This window comes from Antennarius striatus, chromosome 20, assembly GCF_040054535.1.
Source record: "Antennarius striatus isolate MH-2024 chromosome 20, ASM4005453v1, whole genome shotgun sequence".
In the NCBI taxonomy this organism is placed as follows: domain Eukaryota; kingdom Metazoa; phylum Chordata; class Actinopteri; order Lophiiformes; family Antennariidae; genus Antennarius; species Antennarius striatus.
This window is the reverse complement of record NC_090795.1, coordinates 18,822,913-18,843,432: the sequence shown is the minus strand read 5'-3', so window position 1 is coordinate 18,843,432 and position 20,520 is coordinate 18,822,913. Positions and strand designations below refer to the sequence as shown.

At 49.1% G+C, this 20,520-nt stretch overlaps 1 protein-coding gene across 6 annotated transcripts in view; it reads right to left on the bottom strand.

Moving 5' to 3' along the window:
- The window catches only part of znf438 (zinc finger protein 438), a 62,695-nt gene that overhangs the window by 12,404 nt on the left and 29,771 nt on the right, over positions 1–20,520 (bottom strand). For 2 of the 6 annotated variants that reach the window (XM_068343572.1, XM_068343571.1), the window contains exon 2: positions 11,050–11,147. Coding sequence is in view for 1 of the 6 variants with exons in the window: in XM_068343570.1 (XP_068199671.1) it covers positions 11,050–11,147; positions 19,188–19,234 (145 nt within the window). In the remaining 5 variants the exon portion in view is untranslated. Of the gene's footprint in view, positions 1–3,394; positions 3,519–11,049; positions 11,148–13,879; positions 14,265–19,187; positions 19,267–20,520 lie in introns of those variants that run through there. The other 4 variants (XM_068343570.1, XM_068343573.1, XM_068343575.1 and 1 more) reach the window with 4 other exon arrangements.

Below are 20,520 nucleotides of genomic sequence, written 5' to 3'. Positions count from 1 at the left end.
GGCGCTCGTCAGTGAAAATCAGGAATTTATCGTCATGACGACTGATCCAGTGACAGACCAGGACGGCCAATCAGAGGAAGACGGAGGAGTTGCATCAGCTTACAATGCGACAAAGTTTGTGTGTCAGAGTTCACCCGCACGCAAACACGGTGCTGCTCTGAGCAAGGCATCTTGGGATTGGTCAAGAACAGAAAGAAAACACGACATACATCTGGACCGTCAGAGACCGTCCACCAAAGGAGAGCGTTACCACAGGGAGCTGGCAGCCAATCAGTTCAAGACTTGTCACATGTTAAAGGCTGACTTACTGGTAGGCAGTGATGTCTGCATGTCTGAGTGGAAGGAAAACACGTGACAGAGCAGGTTAACATGTTTATCCAGGGTATATTAACACATTGTCTACAGCCTGTGTCGTCTCAGCTGTCTACAGTCGTGTACAGACGGGTTCATGGGGTATAACTCTTTGCAGTGACAATCAACTAGGGGCCCAGGGGCCACATCCAGTCCCTCCAAAGCTTTCAAACTGTCACACAGGACAAAAACACTTTCCTCTAATGAAGGGGGAGTCCATCATGAAAGTGACCATTGATTAGTTTGCCCCCTCTGGCAGTGAGCAACAGAGCCTGAAATGTGTACTTAATGTCCTGCAGCTGGTGATAATTGTGCCTCTCTGATCAGCCACCAATGAAAGGCCGGTTCCAGACAGGACAACCAGAGCTGGCAGCAGCACATGGGGCCAGACGTGTAACACAACCTAACCCTAAACACTAAACCTTACCCTAATCCCTAACCCTAACCCTAATCCCTAACCCCTAACCCTAAACTTAACCCCTAACCCTAAACGTAACCCTAATCCTTAACCCCTAAACCTAAACCTAACCCCTAACCCTAATCCCTAACCCTAAACCTAACCCTTATCCCTAACTCTAACCCCAAACCTAACCGTAGCCCCTAAACCTAACCCTAATCCCTAATCCTACCCCCTAAACCTAACCCTAAACCTAATCCCTAAACCTAATCCCTAAACGTAACCCTAAACTGTAACCCTAAACCTCTAAAACTAACCCTAAACCCCTAAACCTAACCCCTAACCCTAAACCTAACCCCAAGCTCTAACCCTTACCCTAACCCTAAACATAATCCATAAACCTAATCCCTAAACGTAACCCTAAACTGTAACCCTAAACCTCTAAAACTAACCCTAAACCCCTAAACCTAACCCCTAACCCTAACCCCAAGCTCTAACCCTTACCCTAACCCTAAACCTAACCCCTAACCCTAAACCTAACCCCTAACCCCTAACCCTAAACCTAGCCCTAACCTAAACCTAAACCTAACCCCTAACCCTAAACCTAACCCTAAGACAAAACACGCGGCACTGGGACATACTTGCTAGCCAACCGTTGCATCTCAAACTGGTTTTGTGTTTACTGGAGATGCTGACGTGGAGTTATGGATCTGTTAGATGAACGGTGGGTTAGGTCCTGAGCACCAACCCGTCCTGGTGAAGATCTAACAACACGTCATGATGAAGTGTGTAGTGATTACTTTAGATTTCCAGTGTTCGTAGAGGTAGGTTCATACTCACATGCTCATAAAAGTGACATTTTGTAATATTTGCATCCACAGTGTGTGGTCGGGAAATGTGCACCCTTGTTCAAATGTATATTGTGTGACCCCTATTTGCCCGTTGAGTGATGTGTTGATGGGCTGCATCTGGGTTGGATATTCTGTTGTGTGCCGTCTTACTGCTGTTCCCTGGACACAGAGCTTTAATACAGCTTCCCTTACAATGAGGGAGGGATACTAACTTTGCTACATAACTTTGAGTTGAGTTTTATTGAGCTGAGTTTATTGAGATCTCAGGGATGTTGGGTTTTTTGCAGCATAACCAGGGATAACCAGGTTATATCCAGGTTATCCTGGTTATCCCTGAAGAAGCAGGGATAACCAGGATAACCAGGGAACTGAAGGAGTCTGAAGTATATTGAGCTCTACATGCAGACAGAATAATAATCTATTCAGTAAGGTGTCCATCTGTAATGATACGGAATCAGATAAAAACAGGTTTGACTCAAAATCAGGAAACAAATTGTTTGAGTGCAACATTGCAGTAGTAGAGTCTTGACAACAGTCTGACCCAAACACATGTGACTGGACCGGATGGACAGAACTGGTGTTGCCACCAGCTACAGTGTCTCAGCGGGACAGCGGGTCGTACAATGGTTTAAGATCGGCGGTTCGATTCTTCTCCTGCCCAAAAACACCCAGAGTGTGAGCTGACAGTGCTCACCTCCGGAGCACTGCCGAGGCGCCCTTGAGCAAGCATCAGCTCACTCAAGGGTGGAGCGCCCAAATGAGCTTTACAGGTTGCTCTTTGGGCGCTCCACAAAGGAGCTGCGCGACATCTACCTCCCATTAAATGCTTACAGGCCTCCTGTGTGTGTGTGTGTGTGTGTGTGTGTGTGTGTGTGTGTGTGTGTGTGTGTGTTTGTGTGTGTGTGTGTGTGTGTGTGTGTGTGTGTGTGTGTGTTCAGGGCCTGTACACACTAACATATATGCATGTGTATTAACTACAGTGTGCCACTAATTTCCCTGCAGGGATTAATCCAGTATATATATTAAAAAGTTAAAAAGAATCATACTACAGACCAGTGTTTCCAGAGGCTGCAGTTAGACGTGCTTGTGGGGGATTGTTGTGGCGTGTACCGCCGCCCAAAACTCAATCAAGCTCAGGGGGTAAAGGTCTCTTTTGAGTGCTTATTATTGGGAGTCCTTAAGAACCAATCAAACGATCTCCCAGAGACACGGGGGCGTGACGGTAGGCATCAGATGAGTCTCACATCTGTGTCAGACCACAACTCAGGAGGTTGCTCACTGACCACATCATCTGTGCAATCCGAACTGCCTTTCTTCTCCTCCGTCGGGTTAATCTCTAATGCACACAAAGACGTTCCAACCTGGACCTTCAGTCGACTGAAGCTTTCATACATTCATCAGCTCCAACATTCCTGCAGACAAGAACTGCAGAAAACACTTTAACGCACTGACACAAACACACGTGTAGAAAATCTGTTCACTAACATGAACACTCCCACCGAGGGGAACGGAAACACACTTTGTGTTCACGCTGCCACTTCTGAGGAAAAGTGATGCCACCGCAGCCTCGACCGGGACACTAAGAAAACACCTGCGCTCCCAGTCCCACCTTAATGATCTCTCATTACAATGGGAGAACTTTAATGGGGGCCCAGGAAGGAAGGAACCTGCCAGCTTTCTAATTTTAGGCGCTCTGCATTTCGCAGATGAAATGCAGGAGAAGGAAAGAGGAGGTGTGAGAGGCGGGAAAGTTCTCCGTCTCTCACTTCCTCGACTTTCTGCGTGGTGTCTTTACCTCACTATCATCACCCTGATGTGATGAGAGCGTCTCATGGCTCTTTGATTCTCTGAATCACTTCTCCCTCTCTTCCTGTTCCAGCCTCCCTCTCTCGTTCTGCCTTTCACCCCCCCCGTCGGTACCTGAGAAAGTAAACAGTGTTGTGTGGGATGCTAATTAGGGCAGGTTCAGGGATGTGAGGCGCCCAGAGATGGATAAACAGCTAAATGGGGAGGGGAAGAGAGGAAAAGGGGGGGGTGGATGTAACCCACCCCAAGGGCAACACAACGTAGACAAAAACATGTCAGCTTAGCGGTTGAAGGGCAGACGAGTGGTTTGGGCTTTCAAACCGACCTGGGGGGCTTTGAAGCGAAGGGCGGCAGCAGGAAGGAGCACTCTGAAGGAGCTACCAGGGGCTGAAGGGCTCTAGAGGGGTGGGGGGCATCAAGGGCTTCAGCCACAAAGGGAGGAAGTGAGAACGTTGTTCAACTTCCTTAATGACGAGCTCCAGGAGACGAGATCAAAAGAACATGCAGATCATCCACAGGTGAGATGGTCTGAGCAGGTCAACACACACACACACACACACCCACACACACATGTATACACACACACACACACACACACATGTATACACACACACACCCACACACACACACACACACACACACACACACACACACACACACACATGTATACACACACACACCCACACACACATGTATACACACACACACCCACACACACACACACACACACACACACACACACACACACACACACATGTATACACACACACACACACACACACACACAGACACACATATGTATACACACACACACACACACACACATATGTATATACACACACACACACCCACACACACACACACACGCGTATGCACACACACACACACACACACACACACACACACACACACACACACACACACACATATGTATACACACACACTAGAGGGGGGGCAGCTAGAGTGTTTCTGAGTGACTGTGGAGCAGAGGGGGAGTGGGGGGGACAGTGATGGCGGGATAGATGAGCTATTTTTATAATGAGGTCAGTGTGAGCTGTGGGATTTCACTCTCCCAGGACACACACACACACACACACACACACACACACACACACACACACACACACACACACACACACACACACACACACACACGGGGGGGCATTGCATTGCCTCCATCCTCTGGAGGAGGAGGAGCAGACAACAGACGAACCCTGAAGTCAAAGCAGGAACTTTGGTCCTCCATGATTGGACGTCACTGTCTCATTTCCCATGATGCATTTGGTGCTTCATTATTGAATTAGTTCAACTTTCATTCAATGTGTCTCTGTTGAAGCACAATCAGCCATCCTCATAAAGTTCAGAAGGTGTTTCTCCGATGGGGGTGAACGTCGTGCGAACACACAAACGACCAGTGAGGCAGCTGGACAGGAAGTGACCTCAGTGTTTGATCAAGTAGGAGAGGCACAGGTCTACTAGTGAGCATCCGTCTCCACGGAGACAACAGGAATAAAGGAGCGTGATGTTCAGAGAGTCCTCCTCTAAGCAGAGACTAATGTCCATCAATCAGTGATGAATAAAGGAATCAGAGTCGCTCCACTAATGGAGCAAAGAAATACAACTCCCAGAATGCACCACAGGTCAGTTAGTAAATAAAGTTATTCTAATACAAATGTTAAACTTTCTATTTCTATTAGAATAACTCCTAACATTCTGGTGATTCCTCACACAGATTACACACACACACACACACACACACACACACACACTGATGAACTACCTCACTTAAACAGTGTCTGCCAGCTTGTTCATGTTTCAGTGTTTTATTCATGCTTCTGTTTCTCTGCTCAAAGCCTGGAGCGTCAAACATATCCCCAAATAAATACTAAATACGTTAAAGTACATCTACTGGAGGGTTAGGGGGGTCAGGGGTCAGGGGGTTAGGGGGTTAGGGTCAGGGGGCTAGGGTTAGGGTTAGGGGGGTCAGGGGTCAGGGGGTTAGGGTTAGGGTCAGGGGGGTTAGGGTTAGGGGGTTAGGGTTAGGGGGTTGGGTTAGGGGGGTTGGGGTTAGGGGGGTTGGGGTTAGGGGGGTTAGGGTTAGGGGGGGTTAGGGGGGTTGGGGTTAGGGGGGTTGGGGTTTGGGGGGGTTAGGGGGGTTGGGGTTAGGGGGGGTTAGGGGGGTTGGGGTTAGGGGGGGTTAGGGGGGTTGGGGTTAGGGGGGTTGGGGTTAGGGGGGCTAGGGTTAGGGGGTTAGGGTTAGGGGGGTTAGGGTTAGGGGGTTAGGGTTAGGGGTTTAGGGTTAGGGGGTTAGGGTTAGGGTGTTAGGGTTAGGGGGTTAGGGTTAGGGGGGTTAGGGTTAGGGGGTTGGGTTAGGGGGGTTGGGGTTAGGGTGGTTGGGGTTAGGGGGGTTAGGGTTAGGGGGGTTGGGGTTAGGGGGGTTAGGGTTAGGGGGGGTTAGGGGGGTTGGGGTTAGGGGGGGTTAGGGGGGTTGGGGTTAGGGGGGATTAGGGGGGTTGGGGTTTGGGGGGGTTAGGGGGGTTGGGGTTAGGGGGGGTTAGGGGGGTTGGGGTTAGGGTGGGTTAGGGGGGTTGGGGTTAGGGGGGGTTAGGGGGGTTGGGGTTAGGTCGTAGGGGGTTATAGGGTTAGGGCGTTAGAGGGTTAGGGTTAGGGGGGCTAGGGTTAGGGGGTTAGGGTTAGGGGGGTTAGGGTTAGGGGGTTAGGGTTAGGGGTTTAGGGTTAGGGTTAGGGTGTTAGGGTTAGGGGGTTAGGGTTAGGGGGGTTAGGGTTAGGGGGTTGGGTTAGGGGGGTTGGGGTTAGGGTGGTTGGGGTTAGGGGGGTTAGGGTTAGGGGGGTTGGGGTTAGGGGGGTTAGGGTTAGGGGGGGTTAGGGGGGTTGGGATTAGGGGGGGTAAGGGGGGTTGGGGTTTGGGGGGGTTAGGGGGGTTGGGGTTAGGGGGGGTTAGGGGGGTTGGGGTTAGGGGGGGTTAGGGGGGTTGGGGTTAGGGGGGATTAGGGGGGTTGGGGTTTGGGGGGGTTAGGGGGGGTTAGGGGGGTTGGGGTTAGGGGGAGTTAGGGGGGTTGGGGTTAGGTCGTAGGGGGTTAGGGTTAGGGCGTTAGAGGGTTAGGGTTAGGGGGGTTAGGGTTAGGGGGGCTAGGGTTAGGGGGTTAGGGTTAGGGGGGTTAGGGTTAGGGGGTTAGGGTTAGGGGTTTAGGGTTAGGGGGTTAGGGTTAGGGTGTTAGGGTTAGGGGGTTAGGGTTAGGGGGGTTAGGGTTAGGGGGTTGGGTTAGGGGGGTTGGGGTTAGGGTGGTTGGGGTTAGGGGGGTTAGGGTTAGGGGGGTTGGGGTTAGGGGGGTTAGGGTTAGGGGGGGTTAGGGGGGTTGGGGTTAGGGGGGGTTAGGGGGGTTGGGGTTAGGGGGGATTAGGGGGGTTGGGGTTTGGGGGGGTTAGGGGGGTTGGGGTTAGGGGGGGTTAGGGGGGTTGGGGTTAGGGTGGGTTAGGGGGGTTGGGGTTAGGGGGGGTTAGGGGGGTTGGGGTTAGGTCGTAGGGGGTTATAGGGTTAGGGCGTTAGAGGGTTAGGGTTAGGGGGGCTAGGGTTAGGGGGTTAGGGTTAGGGGGGTTAGGGTTAGGGGGTTAGGGTTAGGGGTTTAGGGTTAGGGTTAGGGTGTTAGGGTTAGGGGGTTAGGGTTAGGGGGGTTAGGGTTAGGGGGTTGGGTTAGGGGGGTTGGGGTTAGGGTGGTTGGGGTTAGGGGGGTTAGGGTTAGGGGGGTTGGGGTTAGGGGGGTTAGGGTTAGGGGGGGTTAGGGGGGTTGGGATTAGGGGGGGTAAGGGGGGTTGGGGTTTGGGGGGGTTAGGGGGGTTGGGGTTAGGGGGGGTTAGGGGGGTTGGGGTTAGGGGGGGTTAGGGGGGTTGGGGTTAGGGGGGATTAGGGGGGTTGGGGTTTGGGGGGGTTAGGGGGGGTTAGGGGGGTTGGGGTTAGGGGGAGTTAGGGGGGTTGGGGTTAGGTCGTAGGGGGTTAGGGTTAGGGCGTTAGAGGGTTAGGGTTAGGGGGGCTAGGGTTAGGGGGGCTAGGGTTAGGGGGGTTAGGGTTAGGGGGTTAGGGTTAGGGGTTTAGGGTTAGGGGGTTAGGGTTAGGGTGTTAGGGGGTTAGGGTTAGGGGGTTAGGGTTAGGGGGTTAGGGTTAGGGGGGTTAGGGTTAGGGTTAGGGGGTTAGGGGGAGTTAGGGTTAGGGGGAGTTAAATGTAGCCGCAAGAGGACACAAGCCAGTGTCTTATTGTGCCGGTCCCAAGCCCGGATAAATACAGCGGGTTGCGTCAGGAAGGGCATCCGGCGTAAAACTTTTGCCAAGTCAAAGATGCGAATCAAACCTATGACTTCCATACCGGATCGGTCGAGGCCCGGGTTAACAACGACCGCCATCGGCGCTGTTGACCTACAGGGCGCCGGTGGAAATTGGATTACTGTTGGTCGAAGAAGGAGAGGAGGAAAGTGTGTTCGCTCGAAGAAAGAGAAGAGGAGCGCCAGGAGTATAGGACTGAGAGTAGGGACGTTGAATGTTGGAACTATGACAGGAAAAGGTAGAGTTGGTTGACATGATGCAGAGGAGGAAGGTAGACATACTGTGTGTCCAGGAGACCAGGTGGAAAGGTAGCAAGGCTAGAAGTTTAGGAGCAGGGTTCAAGTTGTTCTATCATGGTGTAGATGGGAAGAGAAATGGAGTAGCAGTTATCTTGATGGAGGAGTTTGTTAGGAATGTCCTGGAGGTAAAAAGAGTGTCAGATAGAGTGATGAGTCTGAAGCTAGAAATAGAAGGTGTGATGTTCAATGTTGTTAGTGGGTATGCTCCACAGGTAGGATGTGAGCTGGAGAAGGAGAAATTCTGGTCGGACTTTGATGAAGTGATGCAGAGCATGCCTAGAAGTGAGAGAGTTGTCATTGGAGCAGACTTCAATGGAGATGTTGGTGCAGGAAACAGAGGTCATGAGGAGGTGATGGGCAGGTTTGGTATCCAGGAGAGGAACGCAGAAGGACAGATGGTAGTTGACTTTGCAAAAAGGATGGAAATGGCTGTAGCGAATACTTTCTTCCAGAAGAGGCAGGAACATAGAGTGACCTATAAGAGGGGCGGTAGGAGCACACAGGTAGACGGTGTGTAGACGGTGTAACCTGAAAGAGATCAGTGACTGCAAAGTAGTGGTAGGTGAGAGTGTAGCCAAACAGCATAGGATGGTGGTGTGTAGGATGACTCTGGTGGTGAGGAAGGTCTAGAGGGCAAAGGCAGAGCAGAAGATGAAATGGTGGAAGCTGAAAAAGGAAGAATGTTACATGACTTTTAGGAAGGAGTTAAGACAGGCTCTGGGTAGTCAGGAGGTGCTTCCAGATGACTGGACAACTACAGCTAATGTGATCAGGGAGACAGGTAGGAGAGTACTTGGTGTGTCATCTGGAAGGAAAGTAGATAAGGAGACTTGGTGGTGGAATGAGGAGGTACAGGAGTGTATACAGAGAAAGAGGTTAGCTAAGAAGAAGTGGGACACTGAGAGGACTGAGGAGAGTAGACAGGAGTACAGGGAGATGCAGCGTAAGGTGAAGGTAGAGGTAGCAAAGGCCAAACAAGGTGCTGATGATGACTTGTATGCTAGGTTGGACAGTAAGGAGGGAGAGACTGATCTATACCGGTTGGCAAGACAGAGAGACAGAGATGGGAAGGACGTGCAACAGGTTAGGGTGATTAAGGATAGGGATGGAAGTCTATTGACAGGTGCCACTAGTGTGATGGGAAGATGGAAAGAGTACTTTGAAGAGTTGATGAACGTGGAAAATGAGAGAAAACAAAGACTAGAAGAGGTGACTGTTGTGGACCAGGAAGTAGCAAAGATTAGTCAGGATGAAGTGAGGAGGGCACTGAAGAGGATGAAGAGTGGAAAGGCAGTCGGTCCTGATGATATACCTGTAGAGGTTTGGAAGTGTCTAGGAGAGGTGGCAGTAGAGTTTCTGACTGGGTTGTTCAACAGGATCTTAGATAGTGAGAAGATGCCTGAGGAATGGAGGAGAAGTGTGCTGGTGCCCATTTTTAAGAACAAGGGAGATGTGCAGAGTTGTGGCAACTACAGAGGAATAAAGCTGATGAGCCATACAATGAAGTTATGGGAGAGAGTAGTGGAAGCTAGACTAAGGGCAGAAGTGAACATTTGTGAGCAGCAGTATGGTTTCATGACAAAAAAAGAGTACTACAGATGCAGTATTTGCTTTGAGGATGTTGATAGAGAAGTACAGAGAAGGCCAGAGGGAGCTGCATTGTATTTTTGTAGATCTGGAGAAAGCTTATGACAGGGTGTCCAGAGAGGAACTGTGGTATTGTATGAGGAAGTCTGGAGTGGCAGAGAAGTATGTTAGAGCAGTGCAGGACATGTCTGAGGAGGTGGAGGAGAAGCTAGAGAGGTGGAGGTTTGTCCTGGAAAGGAGAGGAATGAAGGTTAGCCCGGTAAGACAGAGTACATGTGTGTGAATGAGAGGGACCCAAGTGGAAGAGTGAGGTTACAGGGAGAAGAGATCAAGAAGGTGGAGGATTTGAAGTACTTAGGGTCAACAGTCCAGAGCAATGGAGAGTGTGGAAAAGAGGTGAAGAAGCGTGTCCAGGCAGGATGGAACGGGTGGAGGAAAGTGTCAGGTGTGATGTGTGATAGAAGAGTTTCAGCTAAAATGAAAGGAAAGGTGTACAAAACTGTGGTGAGACCAGCGATGTTGTTTGGTCTAGAGACAGTGTCCCTGAGGAAAAGACAGGAGACAGAGCTGGAGGTAGCAGAGATGAAGATGCTGAGGTTCTCTCTGGGAGTGACCAGGATGGATAGGATCAGGAATGAGTACATCAGAGGGACAGCACATGTTAGAGGTTCTGGAGATAAAGTCAGAGAGGCCAGACTGAGATGGTTTGGACATGTCCAGAGGAGAGATAGTGAACATATTGGTAGGAGGATGCTGAGTTCTGAACTGCCAGGCAGGAGGCCTAGAGGAAGACCAAAGAGGAGGTTTATGGATGTAGTGAAAGAGGACATGAAGGTAGTTGGTGTGAGAGAAGAGGATTCAAAGGACAGGGCTAGATGGAGGAAATTGATTCGCTGTGGCGACCCCTGAAGGGAAAAGCCGAAAGGAAAAGAAGAAGGGTTAGGGGGAGTTAGGGTTAGGGCGTTAGGGTTAGGGGGTTAGGGTTAGAGGGTTAGGGTTAGGGGGTTAGGGTTAGAGGGTTAGGGGTTAGGGTTAGAGGGGTTAGGGGGTTAGGGGTTAGGGTTAGGGGGGTTAGGGTAAGGGGGTTAGGGTTAGGGGGGTTAGGGTTAGGGGGTTAGGGTTAGTGGGTTATGGGGTTGGGGGGGTTAGGGGGTTGGGGGGGTTAGCGGGTTAGGGTTAGGGGGTTAGGGTTAGGGGGGTTAGGGTTAGGGGGTTAGGGTTAGGGGGTTAGGGTTAGGGGGAGTTAGGGTTAGAGGGTTAGGGGGCTAGGGTTAAGGGGTTAGGGTTAGGGGGTTAGGGGGGTTAGGGCTAGGGGGATTTAGGGGATTAAGGGGGGTTAGGGTTAGGGGGTTAGGGCTAGGGGGGTTTAGGGCTATGGGGGGGTTAGGGGGTTAGGGCTAGGGTGTGTTTTCTGATCCTGACCGATTGGATGATCCTTTGTCCTCAGTTGTTCCCTCACTCCTCCTCTTCCTGGGGGGGTATCCGGGACGTGGTCCTGCCCGCCCCTCTCCACACTGCCCCTGTCAAAACATCAGAACCTGTAAAACACACTTTCATAAAATAAGACGAACAACAAACATTAGTTCTGCATTGATCACGGATCCCTGAGGTCAACAGACGAATAAACGATCAGATTAATGAAGACGTGAACAAATGATTTCCTCACGTTAAACAGAAAAACCTTTATAATGAGCTGGTTTTAAACGCATGACAGACAGCTGCTGTTAGGATGAGTTGAGGCTCAGGAAGAACATCAGATGAACAAGTAAAGAATGTGATGAAAAATAATTCCAAATAATGTTAAAAATGCTGACTAATGGGTGCACTATACTTAAAATTAATCATTATTTCATTTATGAATGGTTTGGAGTTCTATGCTGACCCCCCAAAAAGATGGAGGCATTTTATGAGCAGTTCAGCAAGTTGAATTATGGGTAACAAGTCACTAAAATGATCTGTCTGCACCAAGTGGGGAGGGCAAAATGGAGTAGGAAGGGCAACATGGAGCAACAACAAAATACTTTAAGTAGTTACAAGATTCAACCATTACCACGACGACCTTCTCTCTCTCACACACACACACAGACACACACACACACAGACACACACACACACACACACACACACACACACACACACTGCCCACTCAGTTCAGGTGCATTAAATAAATAAGGAACTCTTCTGTGTGAATTATTCAGGTAACACGCCTTATCCTCCTCCAACAACCTTGTTAGAGCAACTCAAGAATGGGGGCGGGGGGTGCAATGGGGGGGCAACGGGGGGGGGGGGGGGCAAATGGGGGGGTGACAGGCAGACGCCACAGCTCATGTGCAACTCAGCAGAACCTGTGGTGCATTCCTGAGCTCTATGGGCATTTAGTCATAGGGGGGTAACTGGTCCTGACACCCCCTTTGTTTCAGGACGACAAGCACTACACACACACACACACACACACACACACACACACACACACACACACACACACACACACACACACACACACACTCGCAAACACACACACACGCAAACACATACACACGCAAACACACATGTAAAGACACACACTCAAACACACACACACACACACACACACATACACACACACACACACACACACACACACACACACACACACACACACACACACACATTACAAAGGAATTTTCAAAGCATATCCACAGAATAATCATTCCAGCTTTCTGGATAAATTATTGAGATACAGGAGCCCAGAAATGTGATGCAGGAACACAGCAGTGTGTGTGTGTGTGTGTGTGTGTGTGTGTGTGTGTGTGTGTGTGTGTGTGTGTGTGTGTGTGTTCCCCTCTGAACAGGGTGAGGTGTTGGGTGAGACTGAGGGACACTAACTGGAACACACACACACACACACACACACACACACACACACACACACACACACACACACACACACACACACACACACACACACACACACACACACACACACACACTAATATCCACGAGCTTCACAGTGAAGACATGACACTGGTTTCCATTGACCAACCAGGTTGCTGATTGTGACGTCCCTGCTGGTGGGGTCACACCTAAAGGTCGTCCCTGCTGGTGGGGTCACACCTAAAGGTCATCCCTGCTGGTGGGGTCACACCTAAAGGTCGTCCCTGCTGGTGGGGTCACACCTAAAGGTCGCCCCTGCTGGTGGGGTCACACCTAAAGGTCGTCCCTGCTGGTGGGGTCACACCTAAAGGTCGTCCCTGGAGCTCCATCCTGTCCTGTGGCTCCGGTGAAGGGAACCAACAGAGGTCCAGCTCTTCAGCCACTGACTAGAAACGACTTCACACACCTGAACTGGACTGAACTGGACTGAACTGGACTGAACTGGACTGAACTGGACTGAACTGGACTGAACTGAACTGGACTGAACTGGACTGAACTGGACTGAACTGGATTGGACTGAACTGGACTGAACTGAACTGGACTGAACTGGACTGGACTGAGCTGGACTAAACTGGACTAAACTGGACTGAACTGGACTGGACTAAACTGCACTGAACTGGACTGAACTGGACTGAACTGGACTGGACTGAACGTCTTCCTTCACGTCCTCGTAGTGGAACCGGAGCCCCCAGACTGTTTGGCTCCATGGATCGGTTCAACATCCCACAATACCTCCACCAAAAAAAACAACTAAATTAAGGATACGACCAGAATAAAAACTGTATATTTAAACATAAAAATAAACATGAATCTAATCTGCATCAACTTTATTAGCAGCGTCCTCGTGACGTCACACCAACGTTTGTTTCTGGTTGGCTCTGCTAGCTAGGAGTTTCAGACCGACTGACCCACAGACGTACTGACCCACAGACGTACTGACCCACAGACGTACTGACCCACAGACGTACTGACCCACAGACGTACTGACCCACAGACGTACTGACCCACAGACGTACTGACACACAGACCGACTGACCCACAGACCTACTGACCCACAGACGTACTGACCCACAGACGTACTGACCCACAGACGTACTGACCCACAGACGTACTGACCCACAGACGTACTGACACACAGACGTACTGACCCACAGACTGACTGACCCACAGACCGACTGACCCACACACCGACTGACCCACACACCGACTGACCCACAGACAGGTACCGGTCCACCAGCCGGGGGTTGGGCACCACTGGTGTAACTGGTACACAGTGGTGTCATACGTATTAGTAGATAAAGTTTTTAGTGAATTAATTCCTCCCAGGAGCCAAACACACCTGCAGTAAACCAGGAGGGAATGTGGAGTCTTGATCAATCATCAATACAGCAGGGAGACGTGAACACGGAACATCGGTCCAATGGGGATCAATGGCAGCTCACAGGTGACACATGACTGTATTTCTCTTGAAGCCGTGCCTTTCTAGAGTCTTGTCTCCTGCTGACATCACGTGTGTTCTGTAGGTGTGACGGAGTCCTGATCTTCTTCCTGCCCTCTGACACCAGTGCTGGTCTTCCCATGTCAGTTATTACACTGGTGATTATGGCTTCCGCCTCAGACAGGAAGTGTTTACACAGCTCCTGGTGCAGTGGATGGAGTAACGAGCAGGTAGAGCTTTCTGTTGGTGTCCATGTGCATACATGACATGTCTTCACGGCCAGGCTCTGTGGACAAACAATCACAACTGTTCCGTGTCTAACAGCTGCATCTTCCTCACCAGCGCCTACACAAGCCTATAGAAGCCACGCTGTGCTGCTCTGACACGTGTAGCTGCACATTGTGAACCACAGCCGTGTTTAGGCAGGAGTTAGTGGGAGGACTGATTTATTTCTTCAAGGCTTGCTAAAGACCTTTGGTGGTTTAGCAGCAGGCACTGGAAAATTATTACCAAAACCTCTCAAAGTCTAGTTTCCATGTCAGTGTTTAGTTGGAAAAAAAGGGCCGAGTCTTCTTAAGTCTCACCAACAGTTTACTGACTTCTTTTTCATTCCAGCTTCACTCTACCAACTTATAAACAAGCTACTTTTCCCTTATTTTCATTCTCAAAGCAGAACAAGAAGGACTAAAGTGTGAGGTGTCCCACAGCTGCAGCCCTGAGACTTAAATTAACCCCCACCACATGAAAAGCTGTCTTCTCTATTCCAGACTAGGGCGGGAAAATTATAGCTCTGCTGTCTCTACTGTAGCATTAAAACTCAATTAATGCACAACTCCACTGATGATGTCATCATCAAGGGACCCAAGAGCAACGAAAATAAGGGATGCACTGCTTTATAAAGACATGCTCAGAAATGTTCATTTCAACTGAATGATCAACAGCAAGACTATGTTCTTCTGCTTAGAAACTCAACAAAGAGCTATGGTCTGGCTCAAATGTTTAAGTCGTGACTGAATCTTTCCCAATATATCAGCGGTCAGCAAAGGAGGAGAAGAAACCGACCTGTTGTAACCTGGCAGGAGAGTGAGGAGGAAGATGAGGAGGAGGGTGATGAGAACTGGCTCTTGTCCAATCATGGCAGCAATGAGTGCTGCTAGTTTTTTCTCAATCCTATAATAATCCAATAACGCTATGGACACTCTTTATTTTCTGCAGACTGAATAGCCACATTTTCATCGTTATGACTTTTTTTTCAGAAATAAGGGTATGTGGGATAAATAAATGAAGGTGGGTTATTATATCAGAGTAGAAATGCTAACTTAGAACCAATTCAAAAACCCTCGTATACACAAGAATCTGCAAGGTCAGCAACAGACACTGCGTACTAGTGGTGGATTTTCCTTACTGGGTTAACAGGAGCAATAAGGTAACATGGATAAACTTCACTTTGACCTCAAATGTTTAAAAACTTTAAAACTCTGTTGGTTTCTTTTAAAGCTCATGTTACAATTTATATGAGGAGAAAACAGAACAAGAACAATGACACAAGGGTAGAGCCCATGTCACCACTAAATCCACTGACATGATTCTACACCTCCGGAGATGAACAACCGACTGGATAAATGTTGAACAGAACATGCAAGACAAAGAGACAACATATTGTCAGTGAACGTCAATTTCAGGGCAACGTCTCAAAAATACGATCAATCTGACCTCCTGTTCAATGATTCCAGTTATCAGCTGCTGTCGCCTCAGGTCGGCTGTTTAATTAACCTGACCCCTAACCCAGGACAGGGACATGTGTTTAAGTACTGACCACTCTAAATACCCAACAGTCATAGTGAATAATGTAGTGTCCACAACACAGTGATCCCTCGTTACTCACTGTTAATGCATCAAACGAACACCTGCGGAAAACAAAATTCTGCAATATAATGACAAACTATCTTATTACTTACGGTAAGCCCTCCCCATACTGATACTGAACCACCTTCTATCTGTATTACCTTTAAAACACTCTGATAGACGGTTTAAAGCACTTTTGTATTAAATATAATTGTTTCATTAATACACAGAAGTGCACTGTGTCACGTGGGTCTCGGAACGCAGCGCACACATGGATGCTGTCAGCCAATAGCATGCGTATACGGTATCACGTGACTATTAAATTTCCACGATGCAGTGAAGCCGTACATTTTGAAGCGAGAACAAGCGAGGGATTACTGTATATGTAAAAGACAAATGTGAGCACACACAGAGTGTCTGATTACACTGATGACAGACGTAGACCTACAGCTCCTTAATCAATGCAGCTGTTTTCATGTCCTCTCAGCAGTTTAGTAGCGCAGATCTGAGTCTGCTTTGCTTTTGATATCAGCAGTTGCATCAATGAATTTCCACAACACAACGTTAGTTAATGTTATGTTGTATTCATCGTTCCTTCGAAACAATCACAATTTACAGACATCAGGAATGTTCAATTTCTCTTCCTTCAACAACTCCTGATTCCTGAATCCTCTACAGCTGATATGATCTATATCACAGTGAAGAGATGATTGTTATAACCAAGCTAAAGTTAGTTTACTTCATGTTCAGAACGCACTACAGGTAGTCGTCGACTTACGACCGCAATTTGTCCCGACAGATCGGTCGTAATTCGACTTGATCGTAAATCGACTCTTAAGTAAAAATTCAATCCAGCATCGCTGGTGCTGGTTCTTGGCTGGGGGTCGTCCGGATCATCAGCTGGGGCAGCGTGTGGGTTGGTGGGAGCGGGAGACGATCTTTTCATAATCATTGTGAGCTTTGTCTGAATTGTTCGTTTCTTTTTCTCCTCATAAATTTCACGATATGGACGGAAAGCGTCGTTTGCCATCCGTTCAATCCTTGCAAATGTTTCTATGTTCTATGTCCATTTCTTCAAAGTGTGCACGGAGTTTATTTAACAGGGAAAAGCCTTCTGACAAGCCTTTGGTGGTGAACATTTTTTCTGTTTCCTCCTCTTCTTTCTCTGCTTCTCTTCTCTCTTCTTCTTCCACTCTTTCTTCTTCCAGCGCGATCAGTTCTTCTTACAGCACGATCATTCGTAAGTTCTCCAAGGAGAGGTTTTTTGCTAGTTTCACTATTTTCTCCCGAATCTGATCAAGTTCTTCGTCACTTTCAAATCCAGCAGAAGAGTTCACGTAACGCTTGACAGTTTTTCCATACGTCATTCATACATTTCTCCGTCACAGCCTCCTAAGCAGCCCAGCCCATCAGTAGTGGGCTGGGCTGCTGATCTCAGTGTGACTGAACAGCGTGTGTGCGCCGTGGGGACTGGAGAGAGCGCGGGAGCCTCAGAGCGTGAGTACTGTGGCTGGAGGGAATGCCCGCGTTACCCGGACATTGTGGCCGTAAAGTCGGTCGGTCGTAAGTTGCATAGGTCGTAAGTCGACGACTACCTGTATTCAAAAGTGTTCATTACCTCAACCCCTATAGATTATACATCTATTGATACCTGTCCCCAAATTTAGCCAGTAACATCAAAACTGATCAAAACTATGGACTAGAAGTAACAATGAAGCAGAGATAACGTTTAATAGCACTCAGGGCTCCACTGCCCTCCCTGGTTGATTAATACTGAGGTTCCTCCTGACATGAGGTCACTGTTCCTTCACGTCCTACAAAGGAGAGAACACCTCCAACATGGCTCGGAATGGGAACCCTGTCAGGCACCCCCTCCGCCCTCTGAAACAGAGACAGACAGCTCCGGACCTGAATTATGCATCGGACCTCCAAGCAACGTCTCAGCAGTTGTTCTAGTCTGCTGCCCAAGGAGCAGAAGGCCTCATGGGAACACCTCTACCTGGAGAGGTGAACTGCTCTTACACCTTCAAAGGGAAGGTTGTGGGTACCACCCGACGGGTTTACGTGTGTTCTGTCGCTCAGAGCTGCAGAGAAAGGCCCACATTTGTCAGGAAGTGGAACACATTTCTGTTTTTTTAGAACCGAGCTCCAACAGAAACTTTGAGTGAGGGTGGGTGTAGTGTGGGGGGAGGGGGGATCAAAAGCCTGTAAGTTCCTGGCAGATCCAATCAGCCAAGAGGGCCAAGGAAAGGATGAGAGACAAGCGCTTCCTTTTTAAATTGATCCCACTGAGACACTCAAGGTCCCCCCCCCCCAAAAAAAAAAAAAAAAACTTGCAGAAAACCTGGCCCCATGGAGCCAACGAAAAACTGGAAGAGAGAAGAAGAAGAAAGATGGTTCTGGGGGGGAGAAACAGAAAGAATGGAAGAGAAGTCGGCTGATGGAGAAGTCGGCTGAGGTAGATCAAGGACAGACAAGATGGGGGGGCTACGAGTGTGTGAGCTACGAGTGTGTGAGCTACGAGTGTGTGAGCCACGAGTGTGTGAGCTACGAGTGTGTGAGCTACGAGTGTGTGAGCTACGAGTGTGTGAGCTACGAGTGTATGAGCTACGAGTGTATGAGCTACGAGTGTGTGAGCTACGAGTGTGTGAGCTACGAGTGTGTGAGCTACGAGTGTGTGAGCTACGAGTGTGTGAGCTACTAGTGTGTGGGCTACGAGTGTGTGAGCTACGAGTGTGTGGGCTACGAGTGTGTGAGCTACGAGTGTGTGAGCTACGAGTGTGTGAGCTACGAGTGTGTGAGCTACGAGTGTGTGAGCTACGAGTGTGTGAGCTACGAGTGTGTGAGCTACGAGTGTGTGAGCAGGGAGGGTCGGCGCTACCAGCCTTCAGCCCTGTGTTACATGTGTGATGATGGGCTCGACCAATCAGCTTTGATGTATCTCCATCCTGCAGGTCCTGCAGCTGAAGCGCTGGGGGGTCCAGGGTGGCCCCAGATCAGACTCTGGGGGGGGGCTGGTGTCGTTATCCATAAAGGAACAACACTATCACAGCAGCACAGAGACGCTGCAGCCTGCCAGACACACCAGCCCAGTTCACTCCAGGAACACACACATACAGGAAGGTGGGGTGTGGGGTGTGTGTGTGTGTGTGTGTGTGTGTGTGTGTGTGTGTGTGTGTCCTCTCCAATTCAATGGACCCATATTATACTGGTCCTAATGGATTCCCCACACCTCCAGACATCCAACTACACTGCGTTTGAAATGTTTTGCCCCAAACTGAGCCGTGGGCCTGGATTCCAGCCAGAAGCCGCTCAGACGGTCAGACTGACAACAGGCCGTTTCTGTCCCACCTGTGAAACCTACCTGATAAACAGGTCAGTGTGTCCTGTTGACCAGTGCCATGGGTACATGAGTGTCAGGTGGTGTCAGGTATCTGTGGAGGCTTGACAAATGATTCATGTTAATAGTGATAGAGTCAAAGGTGTGTTTACCCCCCCCCCCCCCATGAGGTGGTCTAGCCCAAAAAATTTGTTCCAAATATACAATCAATTGTATGTAATAAATGCTATTGTAAAATGATTTATACAATAAGCCTTGTACTGTATGCTCTGCTGCCTGTTAGAAAATCGCCAAATGGCCAAAAGCTTTGTATGATGTTTTTACGTGTCCGTTATCCAGGTCATGGTTCTCCAAAGCTGTTTAGATCAATCTGGACTCTCATAAAGTTTCACCTCTCATCCAAGAGCTTCTTCAGTTCATAGATGTCATCAGCATTAGAACAAATAGACACTCCTTCCATCGACTATCTTCCTACATTTTCTTTCACGCTGCTGGAACCCCGGGGGCAGTTCTTTTAGAATTGGGATTAAGGTTTAATAAAGGGGTGGGGCGTTGTGAGCCCTAATGGCCTTCAGGTTTCATGTCTTTATAGCCGGCACACAACACACCTGTTAAAGGTGTGTGACCCCTGCTCACCACCGTGTTCCACAATGGCAGGACAGAGTCAGTCCCGCTCATCTTCTCACCTCCACAGACCTGACCACTCGCTTTGAGGACCGTACATGGATGATGGCTGAGTCCAGTCCAAGCCCCGCTATCTACCCCCAGCTTCATTCTGAATTAAAGCCTTTAGGTAACAAACAACTTCAGTTTTATTGTGATGAATTTAGAGGAACCCTAATGTGTTTGATTACAGAGGTTTCAGAGTTTTATGAGTGACTATTATTCAGCTCTTCAGAGATGAAGAAGAGACAGCAGCTCCATCAATGCATCTGTCAACAGCTCAAGCAGCTCACCTGCAACAAGTTCATGACCTATGTCACCTACTGCCATGTCTGATGGAGAACATGCTCATTGTGATCAATAATAGGGAAAATGAACTTACTAATGAATGTTTACAGAGTTCTCTACCTCTTCTTTACGGGTGTCGACTCAGGATGGAAGCAGCTTGGAGTCTGTTGAACTCAAACTGGTGTCAAACTGGGCTGACATAATGAAACGTCAGCTCGTGTGGGTAAAGTCAAAAATGAAACAGGGAAAAGATCAGGGGTGGGGTGAGGGGGCAGTGTGATGCAGCTCGGGGCAACTAGGAGGATACGCTTTTTGCCCCACGTAGACCAGGGGCTTCAGACAGATTTGATTCATCAGGATGAAAGTGAACTCAACCAGCGTTCAGCGTTCACACACCTCTGACACC